This window comes from Rutilus rutilus (assembly GCF_951802725.1).
Source record: "Rutilus rutilus genome assembly, chromosome: 6".
Taxonomy (NCBI): domain Eukaryota; kingdom Metazoa; phylum Chordata; class Actinopteri; order Cypriniformes; family Leuciscidae; genus Rutilus; species Rutilus rutilus.
In genome coordinates this window covers 19,075,343-19,090,455 of record NC_140214.1, presented here as the reverse complement: position 1 = coordinate 19,090,455, position 15,113 = coordinate 19,075,343, and the positions used below count along the sequence as shown (strand labels likewise).

Genomic DNA, 15,113 nt, shown 5'->3' with positions numbered 1-15,113 from the left:
TTACAGCAGTCAAGGTTAACCAATCTTGAAAAGTGTTGATTATTGCATTATATTCAGATCTATAGCACTATATTTAGATCATGGCATGAAAGGTTGCAGTGATCTCGTCTCGAAATGTATCTCTAACTCGATTTCTGCACACTAACGAACGCTTTCATCATTACTAACAGTGCAAACACAATGTAAATAAGAGATTCGTTGATTATACAGAGAATTTTGGCGAGACTCCAGAACTCAGTCAGAATTGCGACCGATTTACCAAAGAATCCACAGTGAAATGTACTGAATTCAAATAAATAATGTTCAACTGAGACATTCACATTGTTGAAAATAAATAACCACATTCCTAGCATTAGGATTCTTTGGAAGGTAATGTTATTTTTAGTCCAGTGATCATGTATCACTCTTCCCTCCTTGTCATCTCACTAACACGCCAGTGGGCGGGGCTAAAGTTGCAGTAGGAGTTGATCTTCTTCAGAGGTGTTCTTTCACCTACCTATGACGTCATAAATAGGAACATTCTACAACGAGTCGTTCTGTGGGCTTGGTTACAATAAAAGCTGTTTTTGGTCTAACAAGGAAGTTTTCAGTCCTGAAACTTACAGGATATTCTTGTAGCATGATGACCTCTTGTGATATGTCAAAAGCTCAAGAAAAAATTTATTTCTCAGTTCATGACCCATTTAAGCTAGGCAGCAGTGTGCCGCTTTGTCACAAGGCAGATCGAATATGTGAGAGACATAGTGGTGTCTAGCTATTGGTGACACTTCCACTGGCATGGACAGCCATGTAATGTTGTCAAAATACATTTTCCACTCCTTCCTGTGTAAAAATAGACTAGAAAACATATTAAGACCTAAAACATTAGCATTAGTTAATAAAACAAGAACTGATGAAAATACTATGATAAATGCACAGTACTACTATTTACATGTCTTTTCAGAAATGTTAATAAGTTAGCTATATCTGAATCAAAATCTGTCATACAATTTCTCTTCCAAAGAGTTATTTTATATAACTAATGAGAATGATTGTTTTTATTAAATGTCATTCAGCATAATCTGGTTATTGAAAGCTACATGCAGTACAATAATTGCTGGGTCACCCCAGTAATTGAGATGCAGACAGTGTCCTTGTCTCTCAGTCATCAGACTGGTTTTAAGTCTACATGGTTAGGCTAAAGTCAAACAATCCGTGCTTATAACTGAACTTGGGCAGCAGAAAAAGCTTTCATCACCTCTTAAGCCAGACATATTGCCTGCTAAATCAATACGCTCTGTATTCCCTGTACTGTATGGGGAGACACTTAGCGTGAGTCAGCCAGTGCACTAGACACCCTTAATATGCTTAATATCCTGTAAGAATGGAGAGGGATTGTCTGAGCACAGACACCCTGGGTGCACAGGCAGATGGGAAGGTTTCTTACTGCCAGTGTCCTCAACCATGTCCCTTCGAGAAGGGTTCAACAGGATGAATTTCAATGGGTGATTGTTGAAAACAATAGAAAATCCTGAAAGATTATATTTTGAAGAATATTTGGTAACACTTTGCAATAAGGTTTCATTTGTTAACATTATTTAACTACATTAATTAACATTAACAGTGAACAATACTTCTAAAGCATTTATTAATCTTAGTAAATGTTCATTTCAACCTTTACTAATACATTATTAACATCAAAAGTTCTAGGCTATCTCTTAATATTAGTTGATGCACTGTGAACTAACATAAACATTTTTGTTAACTAACATTGACAAAGGGTAAGAAATGTTGTAAGAAAATATTGCTCAATGTTAGTTCATGTTAGTTATTGCATTAACTAATGTTAACAAATGAGAGCTTCTTGTAAAGTTTTACAGAATGTTTTAACTGCTTTCGTCCATATAATAAAAGTCAGTAGGGTCCAAAACAACATTGGACCCCACTGACTTGTGTTGTATGGACAAAAAAAAAAAAAAAAAAAAAAAAAACACAATGGCACTGTATCTGAATATGCCTACTTCCATACTATATCGTATGCCAAAAAAAGGGCCTGCAAAAAGAGTAGTGTGCTTAAAGTGCACTCTTCTACGCTGCATGCCTGGATTTAAAGAACGATAATAACTAACAATATACTGATGACTTAATTTACACATGAACCGCTATTTCAGCTCACTTAAAAGCCTAGTTAAAGTACTGGTGGTAGCACATTTTTGCACCCAATTACTGCACACACACACAAAACTGTTCAATGAATTCAGCCCACCATCTTTCTTTACGTCAATTTATCCTCTGCAACTAGAGGGTGAAGAGAAATTGAATGCATTTCAGTACAGTCTCAATGGAAAAGCCTTTCAATGTTTTCTTTTCTTTTCATGTGCAATTTCAAGCAAAAAGGGTATCTAATACTAGACGTACATTCATGCATTTTCTTTTTACATTTAGGCAGATGCTTTTATTCAAAGCAGACATTGTACAATCACGGTACACGCTTTACCCATTCCCATAATGTTACTAGCATCAACTCTAGCAATTGAGCTGCAGGAACAGACAAAAAGATTGTTGCTACATATAGCAAATGCTGAAATAATGTACATGCTTTACGAATTGAATACTAATAATACTATTTTCCCATTGCCAACTGTATGGCCAGAAGCTCTCGCTTGCCGTTTTACTATAGTGAGATTAGAGCTGTCAAACACATTGTCTCCTCAATACAACTTATTTACACCACATGCCAACAGAGTATTATCTCTCCTCGAGGCACACATTGTAGACACGTACACAGTGCCAGCGCAGTCCAAGCTCATAAGAGACTGGTGGACTAATCTGGCAGGAAAACAGTCAAACAGCTTTGGCTTAATACTTCCTCGCTGTGCTCGACAGACAGCGTTTAGCAAGACAACTCCATGCTACCGGATAGGGCTCGACAGTGAACGTCTAGTCAAAGTCAAAGGCCTCACTCAGAGCAGCAGATGTTTGACGCTGTGCCTAGGTTCGGTCCGACTAGAGACAATAAGACAACTTCACGTGGCATTTCCACTGTTGCCGCAGAGGCATTTTGCACATCGGTTAATCAGAGATTTGTTTTTGCTGAGTATCAGATAGTTAGTTGAAGAACTAGGCCAGCATTATGTTTGTTCAAAATGGAGTGCTATTTGAAAGCTCCATGTTTCATTAAACAAGTGGGTCATGGGCTGAAAGTGCTCTCTTTAGCCCACGGTGCTTCTCCTGATGCTGACTTTCAGCTTGTTAAAAAAAAGAAACAAATAATAGTGCAGTGTTTTGTATCTGTATTGTAATGCAATTGAAATTGAACACCATTTAGTAACACCAACGCTGAAAGTATATGTCTGTTAGAATGAACAGCAGAAAAAAAAGTGCACTAAGTAAAATAACCATGAACTGAGAACAATCAAGATCCATGCAAACCTTGATTAGATACTTGAGTACCGTGTTATTTGACTAGCAGATTATATTTTGGCCTTGAGCTGCTTGTTTGTCTGTAAGCTGTATTTGTCTTGAGAAGAGATCTGACCTAGCCTGACTCTTTAAGACTAAACATACTGAAAGCCAGCAAAAAAATGCAAGAACATTCAAAGATCGAGCTTGATCAAAAATGAAAGACAGGTACAATCAACAACACTGAAGTCATTATAAATTTCTTAATTTTACCTATATATATATATATATATATATATATATATCCATCGGCTCACTGGATGGAAACGGTGCTTTATTCGCAAATGTTTTATGCAATATTCCAACTTTGCGCATAAGTTAGATTCACAACTTTTGATGGGAAAATAGCTACTGAAAGTAGAGATACTAACACTGATACAAACAGGGCTAGTGGCTACTGTGGCTAGTGGTTTCTAAAGTTACTAGCTACTCAGCATTTTCACTGGCCACAATTTTGGCATCGATACCATGGGGGGAAAATACATTTTTAATATCATCTCATAATTTGGCAGCCGGTATATTAGGCTGCTGTCACTTTAAGACCTGACGCACGGACCCATTATACTGTTTTATACAGCTAATATACTGGGTTTTATGTGGACACACTTTGGGTGTGAGCACAGAATCTGCAGGAATTATGCAGAAATTATGCACAATACGTGAAATCCCACGGCGAAATTCAAGCCCTGCATAAGCAACAATATTCATCCGGAGGCGGAGCAAATGAAACAGTGAGTGAGGGGACGCGGGTGTATCCGTCAACTCGCTGTCTGAGAGATGAGAGGAGAGGAAGAAAACACAGCTGGTATTGTGTGTCTATTCTGTGGAATATGAGTATTGGGAGCATATCAGATATTTCAGTGTCGATATGTATCGAAATATCTATATTTTTGACAACACTACATTGCACGTAGCTTATTATTTTAGAAGCCTTTTTAAAAGACTACTATTGAAAAAGTGATATTTTATAAAATTCACTAGTATAAGGGACTGCGTTACACGCCACTGCTGAAATCCACCCGCATTTGGTGGGTGTTAATGTCAAGCCCTGGATACAAATACCTGATATCATCCTGTACAATAGAATCTCACTGACAAAGCAAGCAACGTGGGAGTCTTATTGACTGAACAGCTGAAGGACATTTGATTTATTGAGTTTTCAGGCTTGATGAATAAACACAAAATATTCTCCACAGCAACAAGAGGATAATACAATGGGGCCATTCAATTAAATTTGAACATTCGCTGTAAACAGTGATTAGAAGCACTTATGAGCCTCTGAAGGGTCAAACTGATTGCATATAATCCATAGTCTGTTTTATTACAGTATCTGTTCTCGTTTACTGTTGAGATTTTAATTACAGGCTGAATTCAAAGCTTGTGACAACTTAACCCTTTGTTTACTTAGCAGTCTTGAAAGAGTTTACTTAAAAAGAGAGAGTTAAGATCTGAGTCTCCTCTGAATGTAGTTACATTAAAATATGCATGATGGAATAAGCTGGGAAAGGACATCAAGATATTTTCACAGAATTAAAAAAACATGATTTTAATGGCATTTGATGGACATGTTTTATGATGTAGATCTAGGGGAGATTGAGGGATGTGAAAGATATATGGTTTTAGCTGGTTTAAGTGGTGATTGTGGGGTGAGACAGATTGAGTAAATGAGAGGTGTCACTCCACTAGACCCACCTGATGCTGCTCATGCTTCCGGTCTCAGATCCCAGCTTGCATCTCTCCAGCTGGGTGGCAACAATCTGCCTCTCAGCCTCCAACTCTCTCGTCAGTCGCTCAAATTGCAGCTCCTGCACACATAAAGCAGTCAGAGCATATGTGTAAAGCCCTAAAGGAATTATTTAATTGATTCTGCCTATAGCATGTATCACACATGCACTTACACATGCTCCAGTAACAAATACACACAGAGATAGAGAGAGTGTGCAAGTGTGTGTGTGTGTGTGTGGTAGGGTGGGGAGGATGTAGAGAGACTTTGAAGCTGTTCAGCCACACAGGGCTTTTCTTTCCATATTGATAAAAATTATTTTGCATTCATTCAAAAATGTTGGCATACACAAAACGTTTGTCTCCAAAAACTTTATAAGGAACTGTGTAACCCACGATTCAGGTCAGTGTAACCGATAACTAATTTAAGTAGCTATGAATTAAAGCTGGCTATTATCAGAAGGTCTAGGTACGACTACGGAGCCTGAAATAGTAAAAGAGTTAGCAGAGAACAGACAACACAAATCAGGTAAATTTGAGAAATGTATTACACAAAATTGAAGACAGTTATTTACATTCCCTGCCTATCTAAGCCGGCTTCCTGAGTGCACAGTGCACAATAAAATCCCAAAATAAACAACTCAAACAAAATGGAAGAGTCCATGGAAGTCCTTGGTGTGTGTGTGTGTGTTTCTTGGAGTGTGTATGCTCTTTTCACTACCCGGGTATGTTTACGTGTGTTCTTATCTGAGTTTCAAATGAAGGCACAGGATGATGATGGTTCCAAAGATGCCACGGCTGGCCACACCAGGCTCTTGGTTCGTTCACTTCTGTGGTTGGCTCGCCACTGACCACCAGGGTCAGATTCAGATGGTTTATCCCTTTCAAAAAAACCAATCTATACATACAGTACAGAATGCATTAGTTACTATGCCTCATTTCGGTTCAAATCTAATCAACTTTTCTCCATTCAAATGTCAAATCAAATATAACCAATTGTAAAGGATATAAATACTCTAATCATTATGTAAATGAATAGGTACACATCACACCACATAACATAAGTCAGTTCCAATGAACAACAATCAATCATGTACTTCCATCTCACAGTATAGATATAAAATCATGGGAATTCTGAAACCGGATATTTATGTTTTTTAACCTTTTAAATCTATTTAAGCATCTTAATAACATTGTAAACATCACATTTTAATATATTTATTCTTTTTAACAGTTAAGATGAACTTCTGCTCCTCATATACATATCAAATATGTATATTGGCAATTAAATGAACTAAATCGCCCTTATATGACATATGACAAACAAGAGGATAAACACTCCTCAATTAAATGACTTGTAAGTCAACAAAACAGGGTATAAAGTCACCTTTAGCCATGTGAATACCATCAAAGATCTGCTACAGTGGTGACTAGTCTAGCTGAGCTAGCAGCAGAGCTAAAATCAAAACACATTCACATTTGAATTGCCCGCGATTAGCACGCGGCTAGCGCGATTAACGATCTTTTACGAGCATCTCAAACAACATAAAACAATCTGAATCTGTGTCTATATGGTATCAAACAGCAAGAATCAGGGTCACAACTCCGATTGGTTTTAGAAGAACAGTATTTTGCACCATAATATGCAAGCTAGCACAGTCAGCATAACACTTAGTATTATCATCCTTACCGGAGATTTCTCGAGGAGATCACAAAGATATGCGGCTTAATTCTCGCTCAACTTTCAACCTAATGGACACACAATATTTTAATATTTAATAATATTTGGAGATTTATCTTTGAATTTGTTTCTGTCAGAGGATATTTTTCATACCAGTCCTTGTTGCTTTCTAGCAGCGTCTTCACCGGAGGAAAGGTGTATTGATTATTATTAAAAGATTCACTGGGGGTGTACGCGCCACCCTCTGGCGGAATAGAGGGTTGCACTCCAGTAACCTTGTGCGGGTTACACTCTCCCCTCCAAACTTATGCACGTCCCTGTGCATGGCAATGTTCAAATGGTTATCACCGGAGGGGACAGAACAGGGGGATGAGCCGACGCATCAATCTCACTCATGATGTCGTCCCACACAGTAGTCAGCCCTTGAAAGAGTGATTTCACCACTGTGACTAAGGGGGTTCCCAGTTCAGTGTAGTCCAGCCGCCTAGGTGGCTGACGGTTCCTCTCAGATCTCCTGATCAGGTCATCAGTATCTGTTTGTTCCTCTGTCTCCTTAATCTCCTCTTCTCCTTCATTTTCAAGGACATTTGTCTCATCACATTCTGGCATATCGGAGAGGACTGGAAGTTGTTCAGGATAGTCCTCATCTGAGCCGTTCACAAGGTCGTCATTTCCAGGTGAGTCTGTCTCTCTTTCCACAGGTTCATTTCCAGGTAGGTCTTTTATTTCCACAGGTTCATTTCCAGATAAGTTCAGGTTCAGTGTTACTTGGTTGACTGGAGTAACATCAGGTAGGCTATTCGAATTTGCTGGAGCATCATCAGTCACCCTGTTGAGGTTTGTCGTCAGATTCTCTTTAGAATGGCTTGGATCACGGTGTCTTGGAACATCTCGCGAGACAATATATCTGGTTACCTCTGGAACTGGTTCTTTTTGGGACCAGGTAACAGGAATGATATCATCCTCATCTGAAGACTGATCAACTTCTCTTGGGTCACTTTGAATGGTCTGGCGTGTCTTGCGGCGCTCAAGTGGTTTGGGTTGTTGTTCTGGTGTTACATGGAGGAACCCACATGGGAGCAAGAGGTCTCGATGCAGCGTGCGCCAGGGGCCTTCTCCGGTCTCTGGTTTTACTGTATAGACAGGGAGGTCTCCAGCTTTCCTCACTACCACATGGACGGTGGACTCCCATTTATCAGCGAGCTTGTGCTTTCCACGAATGCGTACGTTCCTGACAAGTACTCTGTCTCCAATGTCCAGAGCAGAAGGAGTCACACGCTTGTCAAACCTTGTTTTGTTCTTTTCAGCTACCTTGGCAGCACTCCTTGTAGCTATTTTGTAGCTCTCCTCAAGGTGGGATTTGAGGTGCTTTACATACTGGGAGTGTGACTTCTGTTGTTCTTCTTTGACAGGTAAGCCGAATGCAAGGTCGACTGGCAGGCGTGGCTGGCGTCCGAACATTAACTCATACGGTGTGAACCCAGTCACTTCACTTCTGGTACAATTGTACGCGTGGACCAAAGGCTTCACGAAGTCCTTCCAGTGTGACTTATCCTGGTTTTCCAGAGTGCCAAGCATATCTAACAGGGTGCGGTTAAAACGTTCCACCGGGTTTCCTCTTGGGTGGTACGGAGTTGTTCGAATTTTCTGTATGCCTGCAACTTCACACAGTTGTTTGATTAGCCGCGACTCAAAATCAGGACCTTGGTCGCTGTGCAGTTTCTCTGGAATACCATAATGGACGATGAAATTGTCCCATAAGCACTTTGCAACCGTTTGAGCCTTTTGGTTTGGTGTTGGAATAGCCACTGCGTATTTTGTGAAGTGATCTGTGATCACGAGAATGTCCTTCGTGTTACTTCTGTCCGGTTCAATGGACAAGAAGTCCATGCAGACCAGTTCAAGCGGTCTTGTTGTCATGATGTTCACTAAAGGTGCTGCCCTCTCAGGTAAGGTTTTCCTGAGCACACACCTGTTACACATCTTGACTTTCCTCTCAATGTCAGAGGCCATCCTCGGCCAGTAGAATCTGGCTCTGGCCAAGTCCAGCGTGCGGTCTTTTCCCATATGACCCATGTTGTCATGCAGGCTCATTAAGACTGTCTCACGAAATTCTTCAGGTAAGACTAGCTGGTACTGTGTTTGGCCTTCTTCTTGGCGTGTTCTATAGAGGATGCCATTCCGCAGTTCAAGCCTGGTCAACTCTCTCAACAACAGAGGTAGGTCTGGAAGCAAAGCTCTCACAGTGGGCGGTGGTTTCTCGCCACACTCAATCTGGGAGATGACATGTTTAATACACTGGTCAGCTCTCTGTTTGTCTCTGAGATCTGCCTCTGATAAGTGTGGGATGATGGGAAGCCCTCCAAGCTCATCTTCCTGCTCAAAGCTGTCAGGTACAGCATCTCCAGAGATGGCAAGGCTCTCGACGAGGGAAATACTTCCATCTCCGCCCATTCCATCATTGGCACAATAAATAAGTTGTCTCTCACAGATGGCATGAACAACCCCCTGATCCACAGCATTAATGTTATCTGGATCTGATAGATGGTGTTGTGTGAACTGGCGGATCCTGTCCCACTCTTTTCGAGATGAGGGGTCATCACGCAGGTCGCCATGGGGACGTCGCGATAGTGCGTCAGCATCTCCATTCTGCTTTCCGGGGCGGTACTGGAGCTTAAAGGAGAAGGTAGAGAGAGCAGCTAACCACCTGTAGCTGGTTGCATCGAGTTTGGCTGAGGTAAGTATGTAGGTAAGGGGATTGCTGTCAGTGACTACTGTGAACTGATTGCCATAGAGGTAGTCACTGAACTTCTCCGTTACAGACCATTTCAGCGCTAAAAACTCAAGCTTGTGAGCTGGATAACGGGACTCACTACGTGATAACCCTCTGCTTGCATAGGCGATGACACGCAGCTGTCCCTCCTGCTCCTGATATAAGGCCGCTCCGAGGCCGGTGGAACTTGCATCGGTGTGAAGGATGTAAGGGAGTGCAGGATTTGCGAAGGCCAGAACTGGGGACGTTGTCAGCTTGCCGATGATCATCTCAAATGCCTGTTGACAGGCGGGAGTCCAACGGTTCAGAAATGGTTCTTTGGGGTGGTAGTATTGGCCACTCCTTTCCTTGGACTTTGGGTGCTTCCTTAGAGGTGGGTAACCAGATGTTAAGTCGTTCAGGGGTTTCATAATACTTGAATAGCCTTTAATGAACTTCCTATAATACCCACAGAATCCAAGGAAGGCTTTCAACTCTTTTAGATGCTGAGGGACTGGCCAGGTCTTTAGTGCTGCAATCTTTTCCGGGTCGGTCTCCACCCCCTGCTCTGAGACCACATGCCCCAAGTACCGGACTGAGGACTGAAAGAATCTGCATTTTTCCGGGGACAGCTTGAGCCCATACTCCTTCAGGCGGTTGAGGACCTTGGTGAGTCTGGCTTCATGATCTTCTAAAGTTTTTGAGAAGACTATCAAGTCATCCAGGAAAACGACAACTTCCTTCAAATTCATGTCTCCCATGCACTTTTCCATCAGTCTCTGGAAGGTACTTGGGGCGTTTGTCACTCCCTGAGGCATGCGATTAAACTCCCAGAAACCAAGTGGGCACACGAAGGCAGTCTTTGGCTTGTCAACCTCGTTAACTTCGATCTGATAGTAGCCAGACTTTAGATCGAGGACGCTGAACCACTTGGAACCGGAGAGTGCTGTGAAGCTGTCATCCAGCCTCGGAAGTGCATAGGCGTCTTTCACCGTCTGCAGGTTCAGTTTCCTGTAGTCAATACAGAGGCGTACCTGGCCATTCTTCTTCCTGACTACAACGATTGGAGAGGAGAATGGAGACTCACTTTCACGGATCACCCCAGCATCGAGAAGCTCTTGAAGATGTTGACGAACAGCTTCTACGTCGTGTGGGTGAATCGGCCGAGCTCTGAGTTTGAATGGTGTTTCATCGGACAGTTTGATGTGATGCTTGACTTTGTCTGTCCTTCCAAAGTCAGTGTCGTTCTGGGCGAAGACCTCAGGCATGCTATTTAATTTTCGAGTAATTCTGTCTTTCCATTCTGGAGGGACCGGGGACTCACCAAAATCAAAGGTTAGGTCAGCTGCCTTGGAGCGTTCTGGTTCAGATGGATTGGTCACGCTCTGTCTGTGAGACTGAATGGCCTGGATTGCACTGAGCTCAGCAATCACACACTTAGCTGGGATGATGATGTTGTGTTCTGACTCATTTGAGACCACAACTGGTAGTCTTCCTGGTAGATCAACGAGACAGGGCTTTACTAGCAGCCCCCCAGGCAGAGAAGAGGATGAAGGGTACTCCATGATAGCAGACCTCTCAGTATGGAACTCTTTAACTGATGCCACTCCCTCCAGAACAACTGTTCCTCCAGCTGGAATGAGTTTTCTGTCTCTGCCTTGCATCCTTACCAGTCCGATGTTACTGTCATGACTTTGTTCCTGTCGCAGTTGAAGTACTTTCAGCACAGTCCTGTAGCCGTTTGGGACAGGATGGTGGCTTGCTGGACTTTTCTCTCTGCACATACCATACGCTACATCGAGTGTGTTTGTACCAACCAGTATCTTGTACCCTGAAGTGCTGCTGTCTGGAACAACCAAGGCCAATGTTGGGACTTCATATTCAGCTCCAAGGAACTGTTTTGGGAAGGTGATTGTGACTTTGACATATCCAAGATAGGGAACAGATTGACCATTGGCCCCTTCAACTTCCAGAAGGTTATAGAGTGGTTCGATCTGTTGCTCAGGTAGGTATTCGTCATAGAAGGACTTGGTGACTGTGGTTACTTGCGAACCTGTGTCAAGGAGACAGTTGAACTGTTTGCCCTGGATGGTAACTAGGCCTGTAGTTTTTGTGCCTATAAGTTTTTTCGGGACTCTGAAGGGGTGTTTTCTAACATTAGATTGGTTCAAAGCAGCACTGAACTTGGGCTTGGCATCACTTTTATCTTTAGCAGGGCGTTGGTGAACTGCTTCAGCCTCAGTTTGCCCTGCAACTGAGACTCCATCTAAAAATCCTTACAATCTGGTGAGTGTTCTTTAGCCTCCCAGAGGCGCCGCTTTTCTCTCAATTGATCTCTTTTTTCATTGACGAGAGTGGGGTTTGGATTGTTACTGCAACCTGAGGAGATGTGACCGTCCTCGCCGCAGTTGAAGCAATACCAAGGTCTCGGCTGGGTGCTTGTCTTTAAGTTGGTAGGTTTCCAACTTGGTACTCTAGGGTCAAGTTTAGATGCTGGCCCACCTGACGGATGCTCAGTGTTCCCCTTCGTCTTCGGGGCTTTCTTAACTTTCTTAGACATCAGCGTGGTGAGTTGGCTCTGCAGAGACGCCACCTGCTGTTTAAGCTCTGTCAATGGATCAGACTCAGGCTGGAATGCTGCTTGTTGACTGCAGACGCATGCACTCTGAGAACTTGCCATAGCCCGCTGCCGGTGTGAGCCAAGGTGCTTCTTCATACGTGTAGCTTTAGCTGCCTGCCTATCCTCCTCAGTGCGGATTAATAACAGGAGCTCTGAAAATGCTGGTGGGTGACTTTTCTTATCTTCGAGGTTGAGGTCAGAGAGCAAAGGGTTGTCCCAACACCCGCGACAAAACTGTTTGAGGATGTGTCTATCTGCTTCTCCAGCAGCAGCTCCTCCTCTCTTAACAGCAAGGTTCAGGGCAGCTTGAAGGCGGCAGAGGTAAGCAGAGGCCTTTTCACCGGGATCCTGAAGAGTATTCATAAATTGGGCGTAAAGCTCCTCGCCGTCCTCAACGGTTCCAAAGGCTGCGTCCAGCAGTTGAAGGTAGGTTTCAGGAGTAGCTTCAGGGCTCAATCTTTTGACAATGTCTGCTGCAGGTGAGAGCAAACTTTCAAATATTTTCCGTGATTTCTGAAGATTAGACAGGGTGGGGTCTTTCCTGAGAAGCTCAACATGTGAACGCCATGTGTCGTAGTCTGTCTCACTATTGGGTCTGGGGAGCTTGCCTGAGAATGAACGAAGCTTGATGGGAAAGTGTGAATGTGTGTTTAATTCATCTCTCCTTACAATGTGCTCAACAATGACCTTTTGAATTTCAGGTGGATTCAAGTCGCTCTCCACAATGGACAGACTTCGCTTCACATCAGCCTGTGGGCATGGCTCAGCACCACTATGAATGAACCTTTCCCGAGAAGAATCTGGGAGCAGCTGAGGGTGTGGGGGTTCAAATGTGTCAAGAGGCGTGCTGAGCTGTCTGGCTCCAAACTCATCATCACCACTGCCATCAGTTTCGATTGTCTCACTGATCTCTGACATCATGTCTTTCAGCACCTCTTCGAAGCCTCGTCCACTCAGTTTCGCTAACTTCTTTATTTCATCAAGGTAGGCTTTGGTAACACTGCAGCCAATTTTAGTGGTGTACACACTTGCCAGAGCTTGAACATAGTACTTTACATCTGGACGGTCCTTAAGTTCATGTGTGTAGGGCAGAAGAGGGGCTAAGGCTTCAATGGCAACACCATCTTTATACTCAATAATCAGGTTTTTATAGAACTCTGAGTTAATGTCAGTAACTGGGACAAGTCTCATGGAGCCATACTTCTTGAGGAAGTCTATGATCTCCTCATCTTCTGGTGATTCAAGCAAACCACTCACCATTACTGCATTGGGGACTTTGATACCTGAGCTTGCTATGAACTCCATGTTTAGTAAAGAGTGATCTATAAAAAGATAACAAAGAGCTCACACACTAGAAAATAGTTTCACACACGTGTAATGTGGTTCACTGCTAACACATAACCAGACTCCTGGCTGGCTCGCCACATGTAACCCACGATTCAGGTCAGTGTAACCGATAACTAATTTAAGTAGCTATGAATTAAAGCTGGCTATTATCAGAAGGTCTAGGTACGACTACGGAGCCTGAAATAGTAAAAGAGTTAGCAGAGAACAGACAACACAAATCAGGTAAATTTGAGAAATGTATTACACAAAATTGAAGACAGTTATTTACATTCCCTGCCTATCTAAGCCGGCTTCCTGAGTGCACAGTGCACAATAAAATCCCAAAATAAACAACTCAAACAAAATGGAAGAGTCCATGGAAGTCCTTGGTGTGTGTGTGTGTGTTTCTTGGAGTGTGTATGCTCTTTTCACTACCCGGGTATGTTTACGTGTGTTCTTATCTGAGTTTCAAATGAAGGCACAGGATGATGATGGTTCCAAAGATGCCACGGCTGGCCACACCAGGCTCTTGGTTCGTTCACTTCTGTGGTTGGCTCGCCACTGACCACCAGGGTCAGATTCAGATGGTTTATCCCTTTCAAAAAAACCAATCTATACATACAGTACAGAATGCATTAGTTACTATGCCTCATTTCGGTTCAAATCTAATCAACTTTTCTCCATTCAAATGTCAAATCAAATATAACCAATTGTAAAGGATATAAATACTCTAATCATTATGTAAATGAATAGGTACACATCACACCACATAACATAAGTCAGTTCCAATGAACAACAATCAATCATGTACTTCCATCTCACAGTATAGATATAAAATCATGGGAATTCTGAAACCGGATATTTATGTTTTTTAACCTTTTAAATCTATTTAAGCATCTTAATAACATTGTAAACATCACATTTTAATATATTTATTCTTTTTAACAGTTAAGATGAACTTCTGCTCCTCATATACATATCAAATATGTATATTGGCAATTAAATGAACTAAATCGCCCTTATATGACATATGACAAACAAGAGGATAAACACTCCTCAATTAAATGACTTGTAAGTCAACAAAACAGGGTATAAAGTCACCTTTAGCCATGTGAATACCATCAAAGATCTGCTACAGTGGTGACTAGTCTAGCTGAGCTAGCAGCAGAGCTAAAATCAAAACACATTCACATTTGAATTGCCCGCGATTAGCACGCGGCTAGCGCGATTAACGATCTTTTACGAGCATCTCAAACAACATAAAACAATCTGAATCTGTGTCTATATGGTATCAAACAGCAAGAATCAGGGTCACAACTCCGATTGGTTTTAGAAGAACAGTATTTTGCACCATAATATGCAAGCTAGCACAGTCAGCATAACACTTAGTATTATCATCCTTACCGGAGATTTCTCGAGGAGATCACAAAGATATGCGGCTTAATTCTCGCTCAACTTTCAACCTAATGGACACACAATATTTTAATATTTAATAATATTTGGAGATTTATCTTTGAATTTGTTTCTGTCAGAGGATATTTTTCATACCAGTCCTTGTTGCTTTCTAGCAG

At 42.1% G+C, this 15,113-nt stretch overlaps 1 protein-coding gene across 6 annotated transcripts in view; it reads right to left on the bottom strand.

Annotated features, from left to right (window-relative positions):
• Window positions 1-15,113, bottom strand: part of ctnnd2b (catenin (cadherin-associated protein), delta 2b) — a 91,527-nt gene that overhangs the window by 53,149 nt on the left and 23,265 nt on the right. For all 6 annotated transcript variants that reach the window (XM_084412550.1, XM_084412549.1, XM_084412551.1 and 3 more), the window contains one exon: window positions 5,134-5,246. In XM_084412550.1, the coding sequence (XP_084268676.1) occupies window positions 5,134-5,246 (113 nt within the window). The remainder of the gene's footprint in view (window positions 1-5,133; window positions 5,247-15,113) is intronic.